The sequence below is a fragment of the Lepidochelys olivacea genome, assembly GCF_965140295.1.
Source record: "Lepidochelys olivacea isolate rLepOli2 genome assembly, chromosome: 24".
Classification (NCBI taxonomy): domain Eukaryota; kingdom Metazoa; phylum Chordata; order Testudines; family Cheloniidae; genus Lepidochelys; species Lepidochelys olivacea.
In genome coordinates this window covers 10,154,017-10,181,349 of record NC_140434.1, presented here as the reverse complement: position 1 = coordinate 10,181,349, position 27,333 = coordinate 10,154,017, and the positions used below count along the sequence as shown (strand labels likewise).

General features: G+C 55.8%; 1 protein-coding gene across 1 annotated transcript in view; it reads right to left on the bottom strand.

Moving 5' to 3' along the window:
* The window catches only part of CASQ1 (calsequestrin 1), a gene marked incomplete at its 5' end in the record, with an annotated part of 39,130 nt that continues 11,797 nt past the window's right edge, over positions 1-27,333 (bottom strand). The window contains 10 exons of the mRNA XM_084614155.1: positions 1-1,225; positions 1,946-2,020; positions 5,260-5,360; positions 6,033-6,087; positions 8,963-9,008; positions 16,391-16,521; positions 17,039-17,112; positions 20,301-20,412; positions 21,265-21,365; positions 26,100-26,184. Coding sequence (XP_084470281.1) covers positions 1,076-1,225; positions 1,946-2,020; positions 5,260-5,360; positions 6,033-6,087; positions 8,963-9,008; positions 16,391-16,521; positions 17,039-17,112; positions 20,301-20,412; positions 21,265-21,365; positions 26,100-26,184 — 930 coding nt within the window. The 3' untranslated portion in view covers positions 1-1,075. The remainder of the gene's footprint in view (positions 1,226-1,945; positions 2,021-5,259; positions 5,361-6,032; positions 6,088-8,962; positions 9,009-16,390; positions 16,522-17,038; positions 17,113-20,300; positions 20,413-21,264; positions 21,366-26,099; positions 26,185-27,333) is intronic.

The window sequence follows — 27,333 nt, the reverse complement described above, 5'->3', positions numbered from 1 at the left end:
TCGTTTTTATTCACGTTGGTTGTTACAATATTGATCTGTACAAAGTTGTTTAAAAATATACAAATTGTACATTGACTGCTCCCCTGCAAGGGAGGGCGTGTTGTTCCATGGGAGGAGGTAAGGGTTCATTGTGCTGCGATGGAACCAGCGGAGATCGCTGATTAAAAGTCCACACAGGGACACTGGGGAAGGGATGAGCTGCCTGTGCAGTAGGAGAGACACGCAGAGTGGATTTTAATCTCAGGTTGGCAAACTGTGATTTTAAGGGACAGATTTCCTCTGATTTGGCCTTCAGTTTGCCTGCAGGCTTATTTATGCTTTGTAATGGACTGACTATGTCTGTACAGGACACAGTTGCCCTCTAGTGGTTGGAATGGGAGCTGCTCTACTGTGTGTCATGAGCCCTATAATGCTGAGAGAGAAAGGAGATTCTCCTCTAACTCAGGGCATTTGGCTTTTATGAGGGGAGGGACTGAGTTCTAACCCACAATGTTCCAGTTGGGCTGTAACTTCCCCTCTTCAAATTCAGGGGAGAGATTTAAGAGCACAATGAAAGCTGATGGGACTTGGGCTCTTCCGGTGCTTTTGAAACTCTCCCGCTTCGATGTTTGGCTCAGGCTGGGTGAACACTTGCCCCTCAGCAGGGAAAGAGCAAACTCTCCCGGCTCTACCAGGGGGAAGGGACCAGACAGGAGGTGCTCGTGACACACAGGGGGCGGAGTGGGACTTGACAGCTCCCAACTCACAGGTGTTGAGATCAAAATCCAGATGGGTGGCTGCAGAGAGAGAGAGGGAGGGAGAGGGGGAAGATGAACTCTATTGAGGGGAATTCGTCCCCAGTGAGCCCAATCTTCCCCCTGGAGTCAGTGTCCTGCAGGGGGTAGCATGGGGCCGGGGGACATCAGCTGCGGTCAGATCCATATAAAAAGGCATTGTCGTTACAGTCTGGTGGCATTCTTTGCCCCGGCACGGCCGCGGGCCCATCACTCCCACGCCTGAGCCCCCTGTGGGGTGCGACCCGGGCGGGGCCTGGTCTTGTGTGTCAGGCAGGCTGGGGATGCCCTCAGAGAGGCAGCTAATCATCATCATCATCATCGTCATCGTCATCATCGTCGTCGTCCTCCGTGTTGATTTCCCCCTCCAGCACGTCCTCAAGCCAGTCCTCCAGCTCCTCCGTGGATGGCAGGTCCTCCTCGTTGTCCATCTGCATCCAGATGCTGTCAGCCTGAGGAGGAAGGGGGAGGGGTGATTTGCAGGGGAGGGAAGGAGTGAATGTGTGTGGGGGTGGGCAGGATGGCCCAGGAGGCTGGAGACTGGGTCACCCCTGGTGCTGGATCCAGCGTGGCTAGACTCTCTGTGTGACGGGCGGCTCAGGTCTCGGATCCCAGTGTCTGTACTGTATAGCTGCCCTGTCCCCATTGCTATCCAAGGATCAGGCCCTGGCCTGAGCTCTCCTGGTCCCTGTGACCCCCAGGGCAAACTGACCGGGTGCCGCGGGGAAGCTGGCCTGGGGTAGCCTGGGATGTCCCCAGCTCTGGGCATAAACAGGGGCCTCCAGACCTGGCCCGTAATTCATTCAGGCTCCAGGCTGGATCCTCTGTGGCCCCGTGCGTGCCGCAGGGCACAGAGATCAGCAGCTGCACAGAGGAGGCCGCGATGCTGAGTGGAGCCAGTGCCGGGACATTTCTGACACAGACCAATCTGTGCAGAACACACAGGACCAAAGCATGTTGGAAGCGTGTCCCCAAGCTGGGCTACAGCAGTGCTGATTTTCCCAGGGCCGTGGCATAGCTCCAGCACACGTTTGAAACACAGGCTGCAGGGAGGCGGGGCACTGAGCTCCCTCGACCCAGCAGGGTTCACATCCCCAGGGATTGCAAAGAGGCTGACTCCCAGCCAGCCTGGCTCCGACACACGGGCGGCCCCTGCGTGTCTGTATACTCACATCCGTGACGTTGACCACACCAATCTGGGGCTGAGACAGGTCGATATCGAACGTCTTCTCCCAGTATGGGATCAGCTGGAGCAGGAGAAGAAGAGCAAAGGTGCATGAGCACTGCAACAAAGCCATGCCTGCTCTGCACCATGGCACCCACCACCTGAGCTAATGGAGACTCCCCATTAGTTGTTAGCATGATAGGGCTTATGACACACCATCAAACTGTTCAGGTTTCATCCAGCAGAGGGCAGCGGTGACACACCCCTATTCATTTTATTCCACTTTCTAAAAGCACCATCTGCACCCAGACACTGACCATCTTGGCACAGCCCCAAGGCTGAATGCAAGAATGTTGGGTACCTGGACGGAAACTCCCTTGAGACGGGCAAAGGGAAGTAGATGAAATAAGAAAGGGGATTTGTTATGGAAGCTGCCAGGCACAGACAGACCCTGTGGTTCCCTCTGGCTCCAGCTCCCAGCCTGTGCTGCCCAGTGCTATTTACAGAGTGGGCTGAGCACACCGGAATGCCCCCAGCTAGCCTCCCCGCACCCAAGGCAGAGTCACCCCGAGGGGCAGGAGGTGGAGTTGGGAACACCTGCTCTCTCGGGAGGGTCTGCTGGCAAAGAACAGCTCTACAGAGCAGCTGGGGCTCCAGTAACACAGTTCACTATCACCTGTGAAAATAGGATTATCTATCTATCTATCTCCATACACACTCATCTCTCTGTCACTCTCCATCTATCCATCCACTGCCCAAAATGTTGTTAATCCAGAGTTAAGGACTTCTTGCCCTTTCAGAACATCGAGTTTTGCTCCATTTAATCCACCGAAAAACCAGGAAATGCAGAGTTAACACCAGCCCTGCCTCACAACCTTAACTGTGCCTCTTGGACCGGGCAAGAGCCCCTGGGATGTGCTGTCAGTGTATCTCAGACAGGGCTGCCCTGTGATAAGCAGATGGCAGAAATGACTAAGTACATCTGCTATTTTTATGTGGCCTGGTGCATCCCACAGCCCTGGACTCTCTCATGGTCTGCGTGCACCACATCTGATCCTCACTGCGTTAGGGGTGGCTGGAATAGATGAACATAACATGGCCAGACTGAGTCAGACCAAAGATCCATCTAGCCCAGTATCCTGTCTGCCAACAGTGGCCAGTGCCAGGTGCCCCAGAGGGACGGCTGGATTGGCTGGGCCAGGGACAGCTGGTTTGACTGGGGAAATGACTTCTGGCAGCAGGTTACCACAACTCAAGCTGTGATATGTGGAAAGGGGCATCCGCACCCAGTGGGACCCCTCGTTTCTGGGCTGAGCCCTGTGGGCTGTGTGAGTACAGCAGCGCAATGGGGTGTTCCTGCTGCGGAGATCTGGGGCAGAGGTGATAGGTCCCTAGCGGGCAGAGGGAAGTGCAGGGGATGTCCCCGGGGAACCCTTGGGACAAGGATCACAGAAACACAGAATATCAGGGTTGGAAGGGACCTCAGGAGGTCATCTAGTCCAACCCCCTGCTCAAAGCAGGACCAATCCCCAATTTTTGCCCCAGATCCCTAAGTGGCCCCATCAAGGATTGAACTCACAACCCTGGGTTTAGCAGGCCAATGCTCAAACCACTGAGCTATCCCTTCCCCCCAGGGGGTGGTAACATCTGGCAGCTCTGGGGTGTTGGCTGGGCAGTTCACCAAGTCTGCCCTGAATGAGACTTTTACCTTAGTGAGGACAAGGTCTGACCATTTCTCCTACTGTCCCATGGGCTGCATCCCCACGAGCCCCAAAGAACCTGGGATGAGAGAGCACTATCCTGTCTGCCAGGGTTAAGGCTGGTGGGGCTGGCATGTACCTTAACGCTGTATTTCCTGGCTGTCACAGAAGAGGTGCCGTGCAGTCAGTATTCTGGAAAGGAATGAGGCCCTGCCAGCCAGCCAGAACTGGGCATTAATGATGCTTAGAGGCAGGAAGTCTGTCTGTTTATCTATCTATTTTGACGCTGGCAGACCAGGTGCCAGCTCATGCCAACGTCCCCAATGCCAAATACCCAGCTTGAATCAGTCTGCTTCACCTGTGTGTTAGTATTATTAAAATGGGATTAGAAGAATGTGTTCAGTCTTTAGATGTTATTGAATGCTGGTGAGATGCTGCCAGCATTAATCTCCCTTATAACATCTGTATCCTACATTCTAAGGTAATATCTGAGCGGCGGTATTGTGAGTCTCTGTGACTGTGTAAATCACCAAACAGGAGAGAGACATGAACCAGTGTGATGTGCTGATCTGCAGCAGAAGGTGTCACATTCTGCCCAAAAGGAAAGGTCCATTGACACCAGATTGTGGGATGTTAAAGAGGACAAAAGACACTGGTTGTTCTGCTCTCCCTCCGTGAAGACGAGTCATGCAAGTGGATTCTACCCTTTAGCTGAGTTTTCAGCTAAGGGATAAAAGCCCCTAACAAGAAGGAACTGGATCTCTGTGCTGCTCGGACTCTGTGGGGCAAGGTGTTCTAGGCACAAGCAAGAGATCCCCAGCTGCTTAGCCTAGGTTAGCCCTGAAGGACATATAGAGCTTGCTGATTACAGAAGCTTCTATTACATTTGACACTTACGATTGTAACTCATTTGTGTATCTTTGTTCATCTGGACTAACCCTGTAAATATCTCTCTTGATTCCTTTTCCCGTTTAATATATATCTTCATATTGTTTATTATTGGATTGGCTACAGTGCTACAAGCATTGTCTTTGGTGTGAGATCTAAGGTACAAATGACCTGGGGCAAGTGACTGGTCCTTTGGGACTGGGCATAACTTGACTATTACTGTGATTCTTGGTGCAAGGGGCCGGCTATCACAGAGGTGAGCTCACCTGGCTGGGGAGGTAGGTCAGGGTGTGTGACGCCATGTGAAGACTGTTACAGTGCGTGAGGAGGTCCCGCTTGATAACTCAACTGCAGGCAGAATTTACACAGTCCCTGTCCTCACAGCATGGGGGATTTTGTTACAGCTCTGGGGCCAACTTCATCCCTGGGGTAAGGTTGCTGGAGTCCGTGCCATTATACCAGGGCTGGATCTGGCCCTTCCTCTTTACCCTCCTGTCCTGTGGCCCTGCCGGTGGCTGTGACCTGGTCTGGGGAGGCCGGAGCAAGCAAGATCCAGGTGTCTTATGGAAGGGTCCCCTGGCGGAGTGTTCCGTTCCTGGGCAGATAGACCCTCGGAAAGGGCGGGGGAGGATCTCTTACCAATTCTACCCACAGCCTGCAGCTGCGCCTATCCCTCCCACTGGCCACCAGCGAGCCGCTGACAGCGGTTCTGGAACGCATGGGCACCACGTACCAGGGGAAAGTCCTCTGGGTCGATCCAGATGATGCTCAGGTCGGGATTGTCTGTATTGTCCTGGGCAACGTCCTTCAGGATCTCCAGGAATTCATAACCGTCTGCGCCCGGAGAGAGCAGGGGGGTGAGGGACCAGGCAAGGGCAAGAGGCCACTGCCCCGGGGAGCCAGGCTGAGCACTGAGAGCTCCAGGGGTTAGGCCACCTCCCCTCCCAACCTCCCTCTCACCGGCCGCCCTCCCACTGCATGCCAAGCGCCCCAGCCTAAACCCCCTCTCCCTACATAGTAACACCCCCAACTCCAGCTTATGAACACCTCCCATGCAACCTGATCCAGCTCCTGCCTCCTCCTCCCCCAATAGCTGAGCATTCCAGCTCAGAGGCAGGTTGGGGAGGAGAGAAAGGGGCTGTGCCCACCCTGCAATGGATCAGATACAGGCTGATACCCACTTGCTGCCACCCCTTTGCCCTGGTGCCACCTTCATGTGTCTATTTCACCTGCCTAACCTTTGGGTGGTACCAGCCCCACCTGCTCCCGCTTCCCCTTCCCCTGCTGTGCGCCCTTCCTGGCAGCCAGACTTCTGCATCCCCCCCGGCCCCCTAATGGAGCAGTGCCCCTCAGAGCATAGAGGGCCCCTCCTGGGACCGTCAAGCACCCCACATTGGAGGATGCTGCGCCCCAGGCCAATAGAGTGCCCCTTGGGGTGGTGCAGCGCCCCTGGAGCTCTGCTCAGCCACTCTGGGTCTCTGCGCAGTGATCAGCGGCAGCTCTTACCAGGGTCATCCTCCTCTGCAAAGGCCACAATGTGGATTCCGTCCATGTCATCTTCCTGGGGAGCAGAGCAGAGAGAGTCACCGGTCACCAGGTGCATCCACCTTCCTGTTGTGTGGGGGGTGTCAGACCCCCCTTGCAAATAGGGAGGAGTGGGGTGCAGAGTGTGTTCAGGTCAGAGGATCAGCTGGGAGATGGACAGATCTGCACACTCACCCACAGCCCTGCTCGCACGTGAATGCAGGTGTGCACACCCCATTCACACCCCCATTCATGCCCATCAGTGCCCCAATGCAAGCCCTAGTGCAATCTCACCCCATTCACACCCCATGCACATTCATTAATGCCCCAATGCAAACCCTAGTGCAAGACCACCCCCCATTCCCACCCCCATGCACATTCATTAATGCCCTGATGCAAACCCTAGTGCAAACTCACACCCCCATTCACACCCATCAGTGCCCCAATGAAAACCCTAGTGCAAACTCACCCCCCATTCACAAACCCATGCACAATCATTAATGCCCCAATTCAAACCCTAGTGCAAGCTCACACCCCCATTCACACCCCGTGCACATTTATCAGTGCCCCAATGCAAACCTTAGTGCAAGCTCACACACCTCATTCACCCCAACACAGACATTCACAGCCCAGTACACACCTGAATGCAAATGTACACAGCCCATTCACGCGCCGGTACAGACACATCCATATATAGTCATATCAAAGCTCCCAAGGACACTCCCTGCCCACATCCACGTGCCTACCCCCACACCACCATACTCATGTGCATTCACTAGTAACATATGTGCACCATATGCTCAAAGCCCCCTGTGAAAATACACCTACATGCCCAGCTGCAGGCAAAGATTTACATGCACAAAAATCTATATGCACGTGTCAAAACACACACACAAATATACACACAGGCCTTTATGGAAGTGGCCCTACTTTGTTGTGCATACACACATAAGAGGATGTATGTACACACACATGCACTCACCTTGGCAAGTGTACACAGACACACACAGATCTCTGTGCATTCACACATGAGCAATACGTGTAGATAACTACAGGAACACATGTCCCACCCAAAGAAAGAGGCATGTATTGACATTGTCTCAGATATGCAAACACACCACACATATGCAAATCACAGGTACACACATTCTGCACAAACCAGACACACACACAGCGTATGTGCACACACATATACACAGATGCAGAAGCACAATTACATGTGCACAGACACACATATTGGATACACCACACACACATACATATACCCCATAGCATTAACCTCTCCCTCCAATAGACACACAGAGAGAACACCTACAAACCAAAGAATAATGCAGCTTAGAATGTAACAGGCCCAGTGATATTTTCGGGTTAGTGTTTATTACCGGATGTTGTCACATGCAGGAAATGTACAGCGTCTATTTCCTAGCTATTTGTTATATGGACTATAAACCATATTGGCAATAGGCACACATATGAAAGACAGAGGTGACAATAGATTTTTAAAGGGGAAAAATATCTTACAAAATCACCCCCATCTTTGTGATTTAAAAAAATGTCAAATACATAATGGGGCATGGCTGGGCTAAAAATGAGAGCCCACATTTTCGATCTTGGGTGCTTTGATTTTCCTGAGCGTGCAGAACTGCTAGTGAAGTTAGGTTCAGAACTTCTGGGAAATCAAACCAATTATTCCCGGTGCTAATGACACCACATGGCAGGTTGTTAAAACAGAAAGCATGTAAAACATTTAATTTGGTCTGTCAGGTTCTGTTCTTTTTCACTTTCTTGTCAATTTCATGTCAGTTTCCCATTCTAGTCAATTTCACTTTCTACTCATTGTCTAGCCAATTTCACTTTCTTCTTTTCCTGCACCAGCTCAAAGCTGATGCCTTTTAGCTGCTGAAGAAACAGAAAAGTGTCTAAATCTAAACAGAAAAGTGTTTTGATGGAAATGAGGAAAAAATCGGTGACATCATTTCTATTAATATTAGTTTTCTAAAATCCTTAACATACCTCCCCGCACCCTTCCCCCAACCAATGTATAATTGTGGGCCCAAACAGCTGGACACTGAGGCCCAGACCCTAAGGTATTTAGGCACCTAACTTCCACTGACTATTTAATGAGTCAGCTGTATGCTTTAACTAAAGGCATAAATGTGTCCAGTTTCATGGGATTTTTTTCATATATTTTTCGTAAAGGTTTTAAGAGCCAGATCCTCAGCTGGTGTAAATCAGTGTAGCAGCATTTATGTCTCTGGAACTATTCTGCTCTACGTCAGCTAAGAATCTGGTCACAAATATGTGTGTGGTGCATTTAAGGAACTGAATAAAGAATAGACCCAATCTCAGCTGAGTCCTTAACGCATTGGGTCTGATTCTCTGTTTCCCCTGCCTTTTGTGCAGACATATACATCAGCGCAAAATGGGTGCAAAGTGCTGCCATTCTGATCTGGTAACATTCCATACCCCATGGCATAGATGTAAAGGATGGTGCATGGGAGAATCAGGCCCGAAGAGTTCATCAAGGATTGGGCCTGGTGCCTTCCACTGGAGATTTGCCCGAATTAAGGATCATGGGAGAAACTAGCATGAACTTCAGGAGTTGAAAGAAATCAGAGATAGGAAAAGAGCTATTCAATCCCGTCTAGTTCATCCTGGGGGGCCAATCCAGGATTGCGCCCTGAGGACATTCTCCAGGGTTCAATGCAGTATGCTTTCAGGCACCCCAGCTATGCTACTAACAGCATGTCATTTGGAGGTGGGGGGCAGGCTGGAGGGACCCTAGAGGCTCATGGTGCAGGTTCAGTGCCATGCTTGGGTGGGTTAGATGGCTGGCTGGCAAGGAGCTGGGCCCCTGACTGGCCATGCCACAGCACTAACCTCACGTGATGCCAGGCACTCTCTGGACTTACCCAGGTCTCATACATGCTGTCTGGCTTGAGCTTCCTCAGTGTTGACCTGCAAGATAACAACAGAGGCTTCTTTGAGGGAGTGTGTGAGGGATGGAGGCCTGCATAAACCCAGCACTCATCAGGCATGCCCCAGGTAGTCAGGTGGCATCTGCTAAGTCCATGCTCCTCCATGGGGCAAGAGTGGTCCTCAGAGTTTAATTTCTCTTGGGCAGAGCAAGGGACTGGAAGTCATGGTGCCTGGATTCTGCTCCTAGCTTTGAAAGGGAGAGTTGTATAATGGTTAAAGCAGGGAGCATGAAAGTCAAGACTACTGGGTTCTATGCCCCATGTGGGGTGGAAATGTGGGGTAGTGGTTAGCGAAAGGGAGCTGGAGGCAGGACTCCTAGGTTGTATTGCCAGCTCTAGGTGGGAGTGTGGTCTAGTGGTTAGAGAACAGGGCTCCTAAGGTTCAGTTCTTCTACCCTGTGGTGGAAGAACACAGCTGCTGGGTCTGTGTGGTGCTAAACTTTGGGCATTTGAAACCGTGAGCCAAATTTTGCAACAAGTAGGGTAGAGACAGTGAGAGAGACAAAGGCGGATGGAGAGATACAAAAGGGAACAAAGCAGCACAAAATCTAACACAATCCAGTCGGGAAGTAACTGCCGAGCTATTTGATGGAATAAAAAGCAGCTGCCATGGCAACCATAGTCCCTGATCTGCCAGCTTTTAGCGTGAGTCAGGGAGGGGCAGGGCCTCACGCACCATGGCAGTAAAATGAACAAAAGCAGAGATCTGGCCCTGGGGATCTACCGCCCTTCGCAGAGCCATGCCCTGTGCTCCTAGGCCTCTGTGCCTGGGGAACGTCACCCCTGAATCACTCCCATCCCCTTGCCTTTCCCTTTTCTGGGCTGCTCTGTATTGAGGTCGCTGGGTGGGGGAGGGAGGGGAGTGGCAGTTTGATCCGAGGGGATTAGAGTGAACAGGCAGCCAGGACAATGTGTCGGGAACATCCCTGTCCAGAAATGCAATCTGCTCGGGGGTGCAGCGCTGGGCTGTTAACCCCTTGGCTCTCAGTGCCCAGGGGCGGGGGGAACAGCAAGTACGACAGACCCTTGGAGTCACAAGGTGAAGTGCTCTGGCCTGTGTGGCCCAGGTCACGCTAGACAAGCATGGGGGGCTCCTTCTGGCCTGAAAATGTAGGGCCCTGATTCTCAGCTCCTCAGTTCCTATGCCGGGGCAGGGGGGATTAATTTGGCTTTCAGCTCCAGTGTCAGTTAGAGCAGCCTCAGGGCTGCTCTAATCTACACTCTGCTCCCCAAGAAGCAGGGAATAGCCACAGTGCAGCATGCCCTGCTCCACCTGCTACCCTGGGAACAGGACCCTTGTGCCTCCTCAATGACCTCTGGAGAGACTCATTGTAGGCGGGGCGGGGGGAGGCTTGACAGCATAAGTGAGAATCAGGCTGGATAAATCTCCATAGCAACTCCCCTCCCTTCTGTAGGGAGGTTAGTGCTGGTTCCATAGTCCTGGATGTTGGAATCCCTTTATCCTCAGACAGCAAGGGCAGAAGCCAGGCAAGCTACCCCCATCCACTGTGCTTTCTATGCCCTGCGTGCCGAGGTTATGCTTTGGTTGCTGCTGAAATGCAGCCACCTCTGGGGTGAGGCAGTATTGTCATTTAACAGCCACACAGCAATGTTGCAGAGGGATCACTCACCCACTGCTGAAAATGCAGCCATCTCTGGGGTGGGACATAGCTGCTGTGTCACAGGCACACAGCACAGCAATTTAGGGCAGGAAATGAAGGGCAATCCTGTCTCTAACTGACTGCGTGTAGCGGCCGTAATGATCCAAGTGGGAATTAGGTCAGGACCCTAGAGTAACATCCCCACTCCTTGCGTAAGTGCCACAGGATATTTAGTGACAAGTGGTCGGAGCCTTGGAATTGAATCTCAGCTGGGAGGGCTCTAGAGGGGACATGGAGGAGAAGGACAATAGGGTTGGCTCCAGGAAAGTCTGTCATGGGGGAGGCCACAGAAGGACAAAGCAGCTGAAACCCCCTCTCCCACCAGGACCCCAGGGGCAGCCTGGGCTGGGAAAAAGTGGGCAGAGCTGTCGGAGGAGAGGGTGTGGCTTGCGCAGCTCGTGGGAGACAATAATTAAGCTCCAATGGTCCCGCACCCTGGAAATCACAGCAGCTCCCCCTAGTGGAGGGCAGGGGTAGGAGGTCTCTCTGGGCAAATCTCCCAGCAGGAGTGGATCTGGTTATGACGGGCTAGCGGCTGGGTGTGGATCACATCACTGCCTTTGCGGGAGGAGGGTCCCTTAGGGGGAGGAAGGGGCTTTTGCTCCATGGAGCCCCCAGAAGTAACCAGGTGCCCAGCCCCCTCCTGGGAGCCAGACTCTGCGCCAAACCAGGGCCATGTTTCTATGGCAGCAGGAGAATTTCCTTGCTCTGCCGCAGCCATAGAAACGGAGCTGTTGTCAGGCTGGGCAAAAGTGTATCCCAGCCCTAGCCACATGCATCCAATGGGGAAACCAGTGTCTGTGCCGGGATGTGCCGGGCAGCTGTGCCGGGCAGTCCTGCTCCCCATGGCGAGCCAGCCGCGGTATCTCCCCATCGGGATCGTTCCCTCGCACCATCAACCCTAACTCCCCACGGCAACTAATTCTCCATGGCAACTAACTCCCCATGGCAACTGATTCCTCGTGGCAGCTGACTTCTCGTGGCAGCTGCCTAATGCCCCATGGCAGCCAGTGGTAGTTCCCTCCTCATCAAGTTCAACTGCAGCTCGAAATCGCAGCTGGCTGTAGCTCCTCATGGTGACCCTCATGACCAACTGTAGCTCCCTGGTACAACTGACTGGAGCTCCCCAAGGTGACCGACTGTAGCTGTAGGTCAAAATGAACTGGAGCTCCCTGTCATGAGCCACTTACAACCTAACCTAAAAAATGATCCCTCACTCTCACAGATCTTGGGAGACAGGCCAGTCCTCACTTACAGACAGCCCCCCAGCCTGAAGCAAATACTCACCAGCAACCACATACCACACAACAAAAACACTAACCCAGGAACCTCTCCTTGCAACAAAGCCCGATGCCAACTCTGTCCACATATTTATTCAAGTGACACCATCATAGGACCTAATCACATCAGCCACTCCATCAGGGGCTCGTTCACCTGCACGTCTACCAATGTGATATATGCCATCATGTGCCAGCAATGCCCCTCTCCCAGGTACGTTTGCCAAACCGGACAGTCTCTACGTAAAAGGATAAATGGACACAAATCAGACATCAGGAATCATAACATTGAAAAACCGGTAGGAGAACACTTCAACCTCTCTGGTCACTCAGTAAGAGACTTAAGGGTGGCAATTTTGCAGCAGAAAAGTTTCAAAAACAGACTCCAACGAGAAACTGCTGAGCTTGAATTCATATGCAAACTAGATCCCATTAACTTGGGTTTGAAGCAGTATGACTGCTCAGAGCTCCGGTACGAAACTGCAGAAAAACCAGAGTGTCTCTGGATTAAGTTTAGAAGTGTGTGCAACAAGACTGATGTAGTGGTGGGAGTCTGCTATAGACCACCGGACCAGGGGGATGAGGTGGATGAGGCTTTCTTCCGGCAGCTCGCGGAAGCTACTAGATCGCATGACCTGATTCTCATGGGTGACTTTAATTTTCCTGATATCTGCTGGGAGAGCAATACAGCGGTGCATAGACAATCCAGGAAGTTTTTGGAAAGCGTAGGGGACAATTTCCTGGCGCAAGTGCTAGAGGAGCCAACTGGGGGGGTGCTTTTCTTGACCTGCTGCTCACAAACCGGGTAGAATTAGTGGGGGAAGCAAAAGTGGATGGGAATCTGGGAGGCAGTGACCATGAGTTGGTTGAGTTCAGGATCCTGACGCAGGGAAGAAAGGTAAGCAGCAGGATACGGACCCTGGACTTCAGGAAAGCAGACTTCGACTCCCTCAGGGAACGGATGGCCAGGATCCCCTGGGGGACTAACTTGAAGGGGAAAGGAGTCCAGGAGAGCTGGCTGTATTTCAAGGAATCCCTGTTGAGGTTACAGGGACAAACCATCCCGATGAGTCGAAAGAATAGTAAATATGGCAGGCGACCAACTTGGCTTAATGGTGAAATCCTAGCGGATCTTAAACACAAAAAAGAAGCTTACAAGAAGTGGAAGGTTGGACATATGACCAGGGAAGAGTATAAAAATATTGCTCGGGCATGTAGGAATGTTATCAGGAGGGCCAAATCGCACCTGGAGCTGCAGCTAGCCAGAGATGTCAAGAGTAACAAGAAGGGTTTCTTCAGGTATGTTGGCAACAAGAAGAAAGCCAAGGAATGTGTGGGCCCCTTACTGAATGAGGGAGGCAACCTAGTGACAGAGGATGTGGAAAAAGCTAATGTACTCAATGCTTTTTTTGCCTCTGTTTTCACTAACAAGGTCAGCTCCCAGACTGCTGCGCTGGGCATCACAAAATGCGGAAGAGATGGCCAGCCCTCTGTGGAGATAGAGGCGGTTAGGGACTATTTAGAAAAGCTGGACGTGCACAAGTCCATGGGGCCGGACGAGTTGCATCCGAGAGTGCTGAAGGAATTGGCAGCTGTGATTGCAGAGCCACTGGCCATTATCTTTGAAAACTCGTGGCGAACCGGGGAAGTCCCGGATGACTGGAAAAAGGCTAATGTAGTGCCAATCTTTAAAAAAGGGAAGAAGGAAGATCCTGGGAACTACAGGCCAGTCAGCCTCACCTCAGTCCCTGGAAAAATCATGGAGCAGGTCCTCAAAGAATCAATCCTGAAGCACTTGCATGAGAGGAAAGTGATCAGGAACAGCCAGCATGGATTCACCAAGGGAAGGTCATGCCTGACTAATCTAATCGCCTTTTATGATGAGATTACTGGTTCTGTGGATGAAGGGAAAGCAGTGGATGTATTGTTTCTTGACTTTAGCAAAGCTTTTGACACGGTCTCCCATAGTATTCTTGTCAGCAAGTTAAGGAAGTATGGGCTGGATGAATGCACTATAAGGTGGGTAGAAAGCTGGCTAAATTGTCGGGCTCAACGGGTAGTGATCAATGGCTCCATGTCTAGTTGGCAGCCGGTATCAAGTGGAGTGCCCCAAGGGTCGGTCCTGGGGCCGGTTTTATTCAATATCTTCATAAATGATCTGGAGGATGGTGTGGATTGCACTCTCAGCAAATTTGCGGATGATACTAAACTGGGAGGAGTGGTAGATACGCTGGAGGGGAGGGATAGGATACAGAAGGACCTAGACCAATTGGAAGATTGGGCCAAAAGGAATCTGATGAGGTTCAATAAGGATAAGTGCAGGGTCCTGCACTTAGGACGGAAGAACCCAATGCACAGCTACAGACTAGGGACCGAATGGCTAGGCAGCAGTTCTGCAGAAAAGGACCTAGGGGTGACAGTGGACGAGAAGCTGGATATGAGTCAGCAGTGTGCCCTTGTTGCCAAGAAGGCCAATGGCATTTTGGGATGTATAAGTAGGGGCATAGCGAGCAGATCGAGGGACGTGATCGTTCCCCTCTATTCGACATTGGTGAGGCCTCATCTGGAGTACTGTGTCCAGTTTTGGGCCCCACACTTCAAGAAGGATGTGGATAAATTGGAGAGAGTCCAGCGAAGGGCAACAAAAATGATTAGGGGACTGGAACACATGAGTTATGAGGAGAGGCTGAGGGAGCTGGGATTGTTTAGCCTGCAGAAGAGAAGAATGAGGGGGGATTTGATAGCTGCTTTCAACTACCTGAAAGGGGGTTCCAAAGAGGATGGCTCTAGACTGTTCTCAATGGTAGCAGATGACAGAACGAGGAGTAATGGTCTCAAGTTGCAGTGGGGGAGGTTTAGATTGGATATTAGGAAAAACTTTTTCACTAAGAGGGTGGTGAAACACTGGAATGCGTTACCTAGGGAGGTGGTAGAATCTCCTTCCTTAGAGGTTTTTAAGGTCAGGCTTGACAAAGCCCTGGCTGGGATGATTTAACTGGGAATTGGTCCTGCTTTGAGCAGGGGGTTGGACTAGATGACCTTCTGGGGTCCCTTCCAACCCTGATATTCTATGATTCTATGATTCTATGAACAGAGCCTGGGAGTGGCTGGGTCATTACACATATTGAATCTATTTCCCCATGTTCAGTATCCTCACACCTTCTTATCAACCTTCTAAATGGGCCATCTTGATTATCACTACAAAAGTTTTTTTTTTCTCCTGCTGGTAATAGCTCATCTTAACCAATGAGCCTCTCACAGTTTGTTTGGTAATTTCCAACTTCTCTGTATGTATATCTATATATCTTACTATATGTTCCTTTCTATTCATCCGATGAAGTGAGCTGTAGCCCACGAAAGCTTATGCTCTAATAAATGTGTTTGTCTCTAAGGTGCCACAAGTCCTCCTGTTCTTTCTGAGGATACAGACTAACCCAGCTGCTACTCTGAAACCTGCAGTTCCTTACTGTGCCCGACTGTAATATCCCCTAGTGACTGACTGGCTCCATGGCACGATCGACTGTGCCCTTCCACACCCAATCACTACTCTCTCTCTCTGTCATGTGGAACCTGGCCCCTCTGAGAGCTGTCCCCCATCAAAAGCTCCCCCCATCGCCAGGTGCTGACCTATACCCCTTCCCCCTCCTGTAAGCCCCACCTACCCAGCCCAGCCCAGCTGGCAGAATTGGGAAATTCTGGCCCGCGCTTTCAGTTATTTTTTTGCTCATTGCTTTGCTTCCTGGTTCCAGGCCAGTCCCCCCGAGATGCCTTCTCGGAGGGTTCAAATCCCAGCAGCAGCCTGTTCCAGACCAGCGCTGCAGGCCCAAGGGGCTGAGGGGGACACCCTGTGTTCTCTGTCTACGTAACCTGCCACACCCAGCAGCAAAGTCCTCACAGCCCAGGCTGGCATTCACCCCTGGAGACGTGCTGCACCCTCTCCGAGCCCGCACATCATTTCCTTCGCTGCCCAGCTGGGAAGTTGAATGATTATGTCTCCCTAGCTGTGCGCCCCTTCAGCCAACTCTGTCCACCTTCCCCAGCCCTGGCTGCCTACAGGAGCCCCGGTGTAGGGGACCTTCTGGCCTCTTTGCCCTTCAGGCAAAGTTTCCCCAGGCAACAGGTGGGGAAACGGAGGCATGAAGTGCTTAAAATGGCCGTTTCCTAAATCCTGGTGAATTCAGGCACCCACCTTTGGACACCATAATGGGGTCTGGTTTCCAGGGGGGCAGGTGCCTAGCAGCAGATGAGATCCCCCATATCACCAGTCACATCGGAAAACGTAGGCCTGGGTGGCTCTCCCAAGATCAGACAGGGAGTCAGAATGGAAGCCAGGCATCCGGAGTCTCAGCCCAGCGTTTGAAGCACTAGGCCACCCTCCTGCCCTACTGGGGCTCTGATCCATCCCGTGGCTGGCAGCCCCCTACCTCTTGTGCTCCTCGATGAATTGCACGATCTCCTCCTCGCTGTTGGGCTTGTCAGGGATGGTGACGGGCTTGTCCATGAACGGCTCGTAGTAATCGATCTCGTTCAGCTTCAGGGTCAGCTTCTTGGCCACCTGCAATGGGAAGGCAGGTGGCCAGTGAGCGAGGGTGTCCGTGGCCTGGTTACTGTGAACCACAGGAAACCTCCCCACACCCCCAGCAGTTGCCTCAGTCCCACGGGCTCCTTCCCTTGCTGCTGTGGAAGGGGCGGGAGCGATGGGGCCTGATCCTGATCTGTATGCTGTGCTGCCAAGGAGCTGGCGTGGGATGGGTCTGTTGGCCCTGATTCCCCTACATCCCAGGCAGCTCCCCCCGACTGTAGCCGGAGCAGTTTGTGCTTGGCAGCAGGGGAATTATGCCCGACCTGACCCTGCCCTGCCTCACTCTAGTAGCCAACAGGGTTATTCCAGGCCCATTCGCTTTGGCAGCAGATGCTCATAGAGCTCAGACATGGGAAGAGGGAGAGGGAAGGATCCCCTCCCCCCAGATAAGGGTCTTTTGCTTCCTGGAGCTCACACAAGCTTCCTCTTCCCCATTCAACATCCCTTGGCCCCGCCCCATCACTAGCTGGATGCTCCCCCTTGCGCCTACCTTGCCGTCAAAGGTTGCAAAGAAGGGGATGTATGGATGGAACTCCTCAGCTGCATCCACAAAGGCCTTGAAATCTGAAAGAGACAGAGCCATGGGGTCATGGGTATAGGGCTGTGAATGCCCACAGTCAGGGCTGGACCAGCAACTGCCCCAACTAGGGTCATCAACCAGGACTGAACTCAGGACCTTCTGTACTAACAATGTGAGCATCCAGCAACTCTTAACAAGCAGCTGTAGTAGACTCTTATCTCCTGCCATAGGTCAGCCACTAGAGGGGACAAAGGCCTGTTGATTCCTAATGTGAGGGGCACTGCAGTCATAACATCCCTTCCCCTCTCCATGCCTCCTCTCCTCTCAGGACTGACATGCTTTGCATGTGTTGATTGATCAGCCAATTAATTAGTTACTTATTATTAAACATAATAACACCTACTTCTGCTGCGGCTCCCACCTACATGTCTCAAAAATCAACCCATGAATTCATCAGTAAAACTGCTTCCGAATCACGCAGTACTCCTGACTCCCACATCCTCCATTGATACCTCACCCACAAGGAAACTGAGGCACAGATCTGGGCAGGGACTTGTCCAAGGTCACACAGAAGGGAAGGAACCCAGGAGCACCCGGTTCCACTTTTATGGACACAGTCTCCTCCCAGAAATGGGGACAGAACCCACCAGCCTTGCCTCCCCCATCCCGACACCAGCCACCAATTCACACTCTGCACAGAGAACGCAGGAGGCCAGACTCTGGCTAGACCCCTGTCCTGCCCAGAGTGGCTGATTGGTAAATTTCTGAGTGTTTCTAGCCCCTGCACCACTTTCCTGATGCCTAATTCGAAGCGTCTCCCTGGCTGCCTGGGACAGATCTCTGCTCACCCATTGCCTCCAGCCCTCTGAGGCACCGATGGGGGAAATCTGTCCTACCTTGGGCACTCTGGGGTTCCCCCTGCTGGGCTCACACCCTAGCTGCTGGGTTGCCCCAGTTAGGGAAGCTGGGTGGCCCATTGCTCTGCTGTCTGGATGATGGTGTGGCTGGGTTTAGCCTCCCCTGGCCTTATTAGCTGGCTACACGTGTGCGTTCTGCTCACCCTGCAAGAGCCCCCCTGAAGAGGCACCAGTACGGGGGGATGGGATTCTGCTCAGGGCCTGGTGCTGGGCCCCTCGTGGCTGGGAGATGCCCAGAGAAGCAGCCAGGGCTGGATGGGAAGTGGCGGCAATGGCAGGAGGAGGCGTTATCCCCCCCTCAGTCAGGGTGGGACAGTCTAACGAGGCCCTGAGCGCTCGTCGTCATTACAGCCCCCATGCCACAGCTCGGAGCACCCCAACCGCGGGACACCCCAATCTGCAGCAGTGGATGGTCCCAGCTGCCTTGCAGGAAGGAGTAAGAGACTCCACCCAGTGGACAATTTATGGAGTAACTTACCTTCGCCTTAGCACCATTAGTGAAGCAGGCGAGTTTATTGTCGATCCCCTTTTTATTTTCTTCCCGTCTCACATGACTCTGAGTCACCCATATCAATGCCCAACCCTTTATTTCAATCCTGACAATCGCTGACCTCAATGAAACCATGTGGCAATGAGTTCCACAGGTGAACCATGCGCCGTGTCCAGTCATGACCTGGGTTTCCTCTGTTTTAAATGTGTCGACTCTTTCACACTCGGTAGATTTGGGGCGAACATCTGGCTCAGTTCTTAGCTGAGCAGCGGCAAAACTAGCCATAAGGAAGACTGGGCCTGGGCCTCTGGAGGGGATGGGGGGAATTGGGCTGGGATCCCGTAGGAGAGAGAGAGGAGCATGTGGCGTGGAAAGCAGTGGAATTGCTGAGGCTGGCAGGGTGGGGGTGCGGGATCTGAAGCGAGAGTTAATCTAGAGTGGGCAGGCGGATCCCCTCATCCTCGGGGATACAGCGTATCCTACCAGGAGGGGAACTGTGCCCGGAATGGCTCGGGGGCCGGGCAACTCACTCTGCGCCAGGTGAGCGGAGCTGTGAGGGGATCTGATGGGTTAAGCTCACTTAATGCTGGCGAGACAGCAGGCCCTAATCGGGGCTTGGCAAGAGGCTGCTGGGCTGTTAGCTCATAACATGTCTGAATTCAAAACGGCAGCAATGAGAATTTGCTCTCGGTCACCTCCTGGCTGGGTTGTTGGATGGGATGAAATTGGCCCTGCTGTCACGGTACTGGGGCTGCACCAGGAAGGGCTCAGGGGCTGGCCCCAACAGGGGAGACTTTTTCGTAGCATTTTGTCTCCAGAAAGTTCACAAGGAGCTTACAAAGAACGGTGAGTTCCTGCTTCAGGGCTGGAGCATGGCATCTGTTTAACGGCACACTGCAATGCTGCACAAGGATCGTTCACCCAGCACTGCAATGCAGCCACCTCCGGGGTGGGATGTGGCAGCTGTTTAATGGCACACTGCAACGCTGCACAGGGATCGCTCACCCAGCACTGCAATGCAGCCACCTCCAGGGTGGGATGTGGCAGCTGTTTAACAGCCACACAAAACGCTACACAACAGTTCAGTGCAGGAAGTGAAGCTGCAGGAGATTGGGGTGATGGAGGCGGGACCGTGGAATCATCTGAGCTGGGGTTCGGCCTGGACACAAGGAATGACAGCTCAGCTTTTACAAAAAGTCCCAGGGGATCTTAAATGACGTGCAAGTGGTCAGGCCCTCAGTTTGTATTTGGCATCACGCAACACCTCCATCAGTACAGCCCAGCTGGGGCACTGGAGTGAGCATCAGAGGAGAGAGCACCCCCTACTGAGTCACCCACACCACTCCCAGCTGCACAGTGCCCCCTAGCCACTCACTGGGGTACTGAGGACAGCACTGAGTCAGAGAGGACAGTGCCTCCTACTGTATTGTCAGCCCCACCTCCTCAGCGGCTGTGTTTGGTTATGTCACCTCCTAGTGGCTGCAGCCTGCAGAGGGTGCAAGCCCTGACCCTGGCAGAGACGAGAGATTTTCCTGTAGCTGACACTGGGAGCACAGGGACCAGATCCCCTCCCTGCCAGAAACTCCCAGCCCTGCTGTGGCTCTTGCCGCTCTGCCGTGGAGGTTTGCCATTGGGGTGCCTTTATCCAACCACTCACACTTCTCCAGCAGCCCTTAGACAGCCTGCTAATGACTCCCCCGGCACTGCTTGGAGGAAGCTCACAGCTCTCTGCAGCCAATAGCAGCAGTGCAGCCTGGGCTGGGGGGTTGGGCCCAGGGAGGGTGGGGTCCCACCAGCGCAGGGACCCCAGTCGCCACCTACGTACGTTCTGATTCCTCGTTCTTGAAGTAGCCGATGAGCTTGGGCTTGTCTTCAATGTTATCAAAGGCCTGGAGCTCACGGTCTCCCTCGATAAACTCCACCGGGTCTTCCAGCACCTGCAAGGGGGGCAGCAGGAGCTCAGCACCCAACCTTGGGAAACCCCATCCCCACACCCAGGGAGCTGGCTCTGCAGGAGGGTGGGGAGCGGCATCGCCCCTGGGCTGTCCAAGGCACCAGGACTCAGCCGCAGCCCTTGCTTGGAGTCATTTCAATGCGTCTTTGCACCTGGCCTGTGAGTCTCAGTGCACCAGGGCAACCCAAGGGGCTTGGCAAGTCCCACCTATGGGAACAAGGGACAAGGTGTGTGGGTCACGCGGAGCCTGCATTCTTCTGCCATCCAGGCCAAACGAGGGGACACAGCATGCGCTAGTGGGGAAGGCCCAGGCATGGGAGTCAGGACTCCTGGATTCTAGCTACAGCACTGGGAGGGAGTGGTGGCTAGTGGTTGGAGTGTGCGTGGCTGAGGGGAGACGGGGCTGGGAATCAGGACTCCTGGGTTCTATTCTCAGCTCTGGGAAGGGAGTGGGGTCTAGTGGCTGGAGCAGAGGACATGGAGCCAGGACTCCTGGGTTCTATTCCCAGCTCCACCATTCACTCGCCATGTGACCCTGCCTCAGTTTCTCCCCTGTAAATGGAGAAGGGGGTCTGTGGGGTGAGAGCAGGAGGAACAGGGGGTGTTTGTGGGGTTGGGGGGGTCAGCGTGTCGGGGGTGGGAGGGCTTAGTCAGGCTGGCGAGGGGTCCTGAGCGTGCTGGCTGTGATATGCAGGGTAAGGGCAAAGCACCTGGACAGCACCACCAGAGGCAGGGAGCTGTGTCTCCCCCAGCCCCCTCCCCCCCACCCCCCATCAGTGTCTCTGAGCCAGTCAGTGAAGGGGGGCTGGGCGAGGGACTGGGGGACGCCACTCACATCCAGGAGAAACTCCACCAGGGTGTCAGCCGAAAATTCCCCATCGTACTCGATCATCTCATCCTCCTTGAACACATACACGCTGTCCTCCTCTGTCAACCCTGCCAGGGGAAACAGAGCGTGAGACGGGCCACGGATGCGGGGGCATTACAGCTCCCCGCCCCCCTGAGCCTCTGGGGAATCACCCCAGGGCCGGGGCACTGCACCGTGTGTGTGTGTGTGTGTGTGTGTGTGCGCTGACCCCACGACCGGACAGACTCAAGGTGCCCGGCCGTGTGCCATAGGCCCTATAGTGTGACGGGGACTCGTATGTGCAGTGCGTATGCTGCACCCTCCAGCCAGGCAGGTGCTGAGTCATTGCTCGACGGCTGGGGTTAGTGACACTGATCTGAGGGCCAGGTCCCGATAGGCTGGGGCAGCTGCTGTGGAAAATACCCTTCCTGACCCCCAGCGAGGACACAAGGAAAGTCCCCAACACCCGCTGCAGAGCCTCAGCCCAGGGCCTCACCCTGGGGCAGGAGGAGAGCATCTCGGGGTCAGGGGAGCTGGGGTGTCAGGGCAGGGGAATGGGGAGGTATCTGTGGTGTTGGGGGAGCAGGGGGGGTTTGCGGCGTAGGGATCAGGGGAGAAGGGGGTCAGTGGGGTGAGGGCAGGAGGAACAGGGGGTGTCTGTGGGGTTGGGGGTGTCTGTGGGGGGGTCGGGGGAGAAGGGGGACTGTGGGGTGAGGGCAGGAGGAACAGGGGGTGTCTGTGGGGTTGGGGGGTCTGTGGGGGAGGTCTGGGGAGAAGGGGGTCTGTGGGGTGAGGGCAGGAGGAACAGGGGGTGTCTGTGGGGTTGGGGGGTCTGTGGGGGGGTCGGGGGAGAAGGGGGTCTGTGGGTGAGGGCAGGAGGAACAGGGGGTGTCTGTGGGGTTGGGGGGTCTGTGGGGGGGGTCAGGGGAGAAGGGGGTCTGTGGGGTGAGGGCAGGAGGAACAGGGGGTGTCTGTGGGGTTGGGGTGTCTGTGGGGGGGGTCAGGGGAGAAGAGGGTCTGTGGGGTAAGGGCAGGAGGAACAGGGGGTGTCTGTGGGGTTGGGGTGTCTGTGGGGGGGGTCGGGGAGAAGGGGGTCTGTGGGGTGAGGGCAGGAGGAACAGGGGGTGTCTGTGGGGTTGGGGGTGTCTGGTGTCGGGGTCGGGGAGAAGGGGCTCTGTGGGTGAGGGCAGGAGGAACAGGGGGTGTCTGTGGGGTTGGGGGGTCTGTGGGGGGGGTCGGGGGAGAAGGGGCTCTGTGGGTGAGGGCAGGAGGAACAGGGGGTGTCTGTGGGGTTGGGGGGTCTGTGGGGGGGGTCGGAGGAGAAGGGGGTCTGTGGGGTGAGGGCAGAAGGAACAGGGGGTGTCTGTGGGGTTGGGGGTGTCTGTGGGGGGGTCGGGGGAGAAGGGGGTCTGTGGGGTGAGGGTAGGAGGAACAGGGGGTGTCTGTGGGGTTGGAGGGTCTGTGGGGGGGTCGGGGGAGAAGGGGGTCTGTGGGATGAGGGCAGGAGGAACAGGGGGTGTCTGTGGGGGGGGGTCGGGGGAGAAGGGGGACTGTGGGGTGAGGGGAGGAGGAACAGGGGGTGTCTGTGGGGTTGGGGGGTCTGTGGGGGGGTTGGGGGAGAAGGGGGTCTGTGGGATGAGGGCAGGAGGAACAGGGGGTGTCTGTGGGGTTGGGGGGGTCTGTGGGGTGAGGGTAGGAGGAACAGGGGGTGTCTGTGGGGTTGGGGGGTCTGTGGGGGGGTCGGGGGAGAAGGGGGTCTGTGGGGTGAGGGCAGGAGGAACAGGGGGTGTCTGTGGGGTTGGGGGGTCTGTGGGGGGGTCAGGGGAGAAGGGGGTCTGTGGGGTGAGGGTAGGAGGAACAGGGGGTGTCTGTGGGGTTGGGGGGTCTGTGGGGGGGTCGGGGGAGAAGGGGGTCTGTGGGGTGAGGGTAGGAGGAACAGGAGGTGTCTGTGGGGGGGTCGGGGGAGAAGGGGGTCTGTGGGGTGAGGGTAGGAGGAACAGGAGGTGTCTGTGGGGGGGTCGGGGGAGAAGGGGGTCTGTGGGGTGAGGGTAGGAGGAACAGGGGGTGTCTGTGGGGTTTGGGGGGTCTGTGGGGGGGTCAGGGGAGAAGGGGGTCTGTGGGGTGAGGGCAGGAGGAACAGGGGGTGTCTGTGGGGGGGTCAGGGGAGAAGGGGGTCTGTGGGGTGAGGGCAGGAGGAACAGGGGGGTCTGTGGGGTTGGGGGGTCTGTGGGGGGGGTCTGGGGAGAAGGGGGTCTGTCGGGTGAGGGCAGGAGGAACAGGGGGTGTCTGTGGGGTTGGGGGGTCTGTGGGGGGGGTCTGGGGAGAAGGGGGTCTGTCGGGTGAGGGCAGGAGGAACAGGGGGTGTCTGTGGGGTTGGGGGGTCTGTGGGGGGGGTCAGGGGAGAAGGGGGTCTGTGGGGTGAGGGTAGGAGGAACAGGGGGTGTCTGTGGGGTTGGGGGGTCTGTGGGGGGGTCGGGGGAGAAGGGGGTCTGTGGGGTGAGGGTAGGAGGAACAGGAGGTGTCTGTGGGGGGGTCGGGGGAGAAGGGGGTCTGTGGGGTGAGGGTAGGAGGAACAGGGGGTGTCTGTGGGGTTTGGGGGGTCTGTGCGGGGGTCAGGGGAGAAGGGGGTCTGTGGGGTGAGGGCAGGAGGAACAGGGGGTGTCTGTGGGGGGGTCAGGGGAGAAGGGGGTCTGTGGGGTGAGGGCAGGAGGAACAGGGGGGTCTGTGGGGTTGGGGGGTCTGTGGGGGGGTCAGGGGAGAAGGGGGTCTGTGGGGTGAGGGCAGGAGGAACAGAGGGGGTCTGTGGGGTTGGGGGGTCTGTGGGGGGGTCAGGGGAGAAGGGGGTCTGTGGGGTGAGGGCAGGAGGAACAGGGGGGTCTGTGGGGTTGGGGGGTCTGTGGGGGGTTCAGGGGAGAAGGGGGTCTGTGGGGTGAGGGCAGGAGGAACAGGGGGGGTCTGTGGGGTTGGGGGGTCTGTGGGGGGGGTCAGGGGAGAAGGGGGTCTGTGGGGTGAGGGCAGGAGGAACAGGGGGTGTCTGTGGGGTTGGGGGGTCTGTGGGGGGGTCGGGGGAGAAGGGGGTCTGTGGGGTGAGGGCAGGAGGAACAGGGGGTGTCTGTGGGGTTGGGGGGTCTGTGGGGGGGTCTGGGGAGAAGGGGGACTGTGGGGTGAGGGCAGGAGGAACAGGGGGTGTCTGGGGAGAAGGGGGGTCTGTGGGGTGAGGGCAGGAGGAACAGGGGGGTCTGTGGGGTTGGGGGGTCTGTGGGGGGGTCTGGGGAGAAGGGGGACTGTGGGGTGAGGGCAGGAGGAACAGGGGGTGTCTGTGGGGTTGGGGGGTCTGTGGGGGGGTCAGGGGAGAAGGGGGTCTGTGGGGTGAGGCAGGAGGAACAGGGGGGTTCTGGGGTTTGCCCCTCTCGCGGGCGGGGGCAGGGGGAGCCAGAAGCCCGAGTAGCCCCCAGTGATGCTCCCCGCCGCGCTTCAGGGGCTTCTGTAGCGTCACCCGCTCGGCGCCCATCAGTGAGCTCCCGGCGCCCTCTGGTGGCTGCTGAGCAGAGCCGCAAGCAGCCTCAACCCCTTTGCCTCCTGGCAGGTTCTGGCCCCCCGTGCCCTGAGGGGGCTCTGCAGGGGAACGGGGGATCATATCAAAGAGGCCGTGGAGCCCCCTCAGCGCAGGCCGGACGCTGGGCTCCCTCTCCCCGCACTGCACGCTCCTCCTTGGTGGACAGCTGGTCTCATCGGACGCAAACGTCCCCGCAGGAACCTTGGCCCGCCAGGTCACCCTGCCTCCATGGGGCGCTGTCGGGCTGAGCCTGGAGCCACAGTCAGGCCCTGCGCAGTCACTGCCCAGACGCGCCCCCTGCTTCCCCTGGCCTGAATACCCATCACACTGGCCCTTCGGCAAGTGTCCGCTGCACCCCAGGGAGCAGCTGCTGGGTCAGGGGAACACAGCCCACAGCTCCCCCCTGAGTTTTCCCAGCCGGTGGGGACTTGGGTCCAGTTCAGACTTGCACCCAGACATTGGGGAACCCTCCGAACTTCACTGAAGCCTACACAGAGGCGCCAGCAGAGGCCAGGGCTAGCCTGGAAAAGTCCCCCCACCCCCCAATCTAACAGAGAGGAAGCCAGCAGGTTCCCAGAACTGAACAGAGGAGAGTTTTGAGCCCTTCTGTGGGACTGAATGAAGGCTCCTGGCCCTGCATGTTCCCCAGGACCTTCCCATAATGTTAAGGGCACAAGGGACTGGTCCCATCCGGTCCAAACTGCAAATTCTCCCCCAGGGATTGCTGCAGCTGCCCAGTCGCTTGTGGCTGAAAAAGCAACAACTCGGGATGTGCTGATCTGAACCAGAGACAGGGTGATCTGCAGCCAAACGTCCCACTGCTGCGCTAGGCTCTCTGGGTTTCCAGCAAGAGGCAAAACTTCAAGGGGGTTTCGCCTCCTCAAAACCTGGAGCTCAGGGACCTAGGCCATAGTGGGAGACAGGGCCGAGCAGTGGGAGAGGGAGAGACCCTTTCTCTGCCCCCCTGGGTGTGTATCCAGCTGCTTCATGCCTGGGGCTGCAGGGGTGGGGGCAGGCACAGGGAGCGAGCGCCCCATGTGGCATCAGCTCCACCCGAGTCCCCCATGTGGCATCAGAAGCAGGAAGGGAGCTACCAGATCTGCCCTGACATGAGCCAGGGTTGGGATGGGCTCGGAGGCCATCAGGAGGTGCTGAGTTGTGGGCCCTGGGTTCTCTCCCCACTGAGGCCAGCACGGACTGGGGCTGGTGCAGGGGCTGCAGCCCGGGGAGCCCCTCCCGTCCCCAGGGGTCCCCGCTCAGTCCTTACCTAGCTTCTTGGCCACCACTGCATCCTTCTCCGAATCCACCAGGCCAAATCCCACTCCCTTCTCCTCCAGGACTTGGGCTGCTAACTAGGAAGAAGAGCAGGGACAGAGAAGAGAGAGAGGGAGAGGCTTTCAGAGAGGGGTAAGGTCAGGGGTGGGGCAGCCAGACTGGGGACTCTGGGCTTGGGGATCAGGGCTGGACTTTCTCACCCACTTCCCCCCAGGCTGGGTAAGAATGGGGTCAGATCTGGGAGGGGGGCGTGAAAAGGCATAATAGGCAGTTGATGCCTTTGCAAGAGCCTGTAGGGGCCTGTAGGAGCCCCCAGCTTCCCTCAAGGCGCCTGCAACTGGGCCCTTTGCCACTGGAGATCAGCTAGTGTATATTTCTATGCCCACCCTATGCCAGGGCTTCGGGGGGCCAGGCCATGCCCTGGATTTTCCATCCCCCACCCAGTGAAGGCTCCCAGTGCTTAGGGTCAGGAATGAGGACCAGGGAGCCCTGGCTGTAAAGACATCAGCCCCAGCAAGCTTGTCTGGCTGGAGGGGCAAAGGGCAGGGGGGCATTTCTGAGGTTGCAAACAGAGTCTGGCTGTGGGGTCATTACCCAGCTGCGGGTGAGACAGGAACAAGTGACAGGAGCCACCCCACACCCCCTCACCCACCCCCCACAACCAGCACCAGCAACCAAAACCTGAACCAGTGCTGACAACTTGAACTCAGAACTGCCAGAACCAATACCAACAACTAAAACTCAGCATCACCAGAACCGACACTAACAATCCAAACCCAGACCAGAACCACTGCCAACCGAAAGCCAGGACCGCCAGAACTGTGGCCAAAGCCCCAAACCCAGTACCACCAGAAATTCCAGAACCATCATCTAGAATTCAGACTGAAGATGCCCCAGAACTTCACCTGGAACTAGAGCCCAACGAACCTTCATCTAGATTTTGCACCGAGAGCCATCACCCCAAACTCAAAGCTAGAACCTTGCCCTGACCTACAGCCTAGAACCCATTCCTAGACCATCGATTGCATAGACACAGACCCCATGGGTGCTCTGGGGCTGGAGCAGACACGGGGGGAAAATGGTGGGTGCTGAGCACCCAGCATCAGCCCGCCATCAGCTCCCTCCCCATCCCTACAACACCTCCTGCCCGCTGGCGGACCCAGCGGATCAGTGCCTCCACCTTCTTCCCTGCGCCTCCTGCCTGCCGCGATCATCTGTTCTGCAGT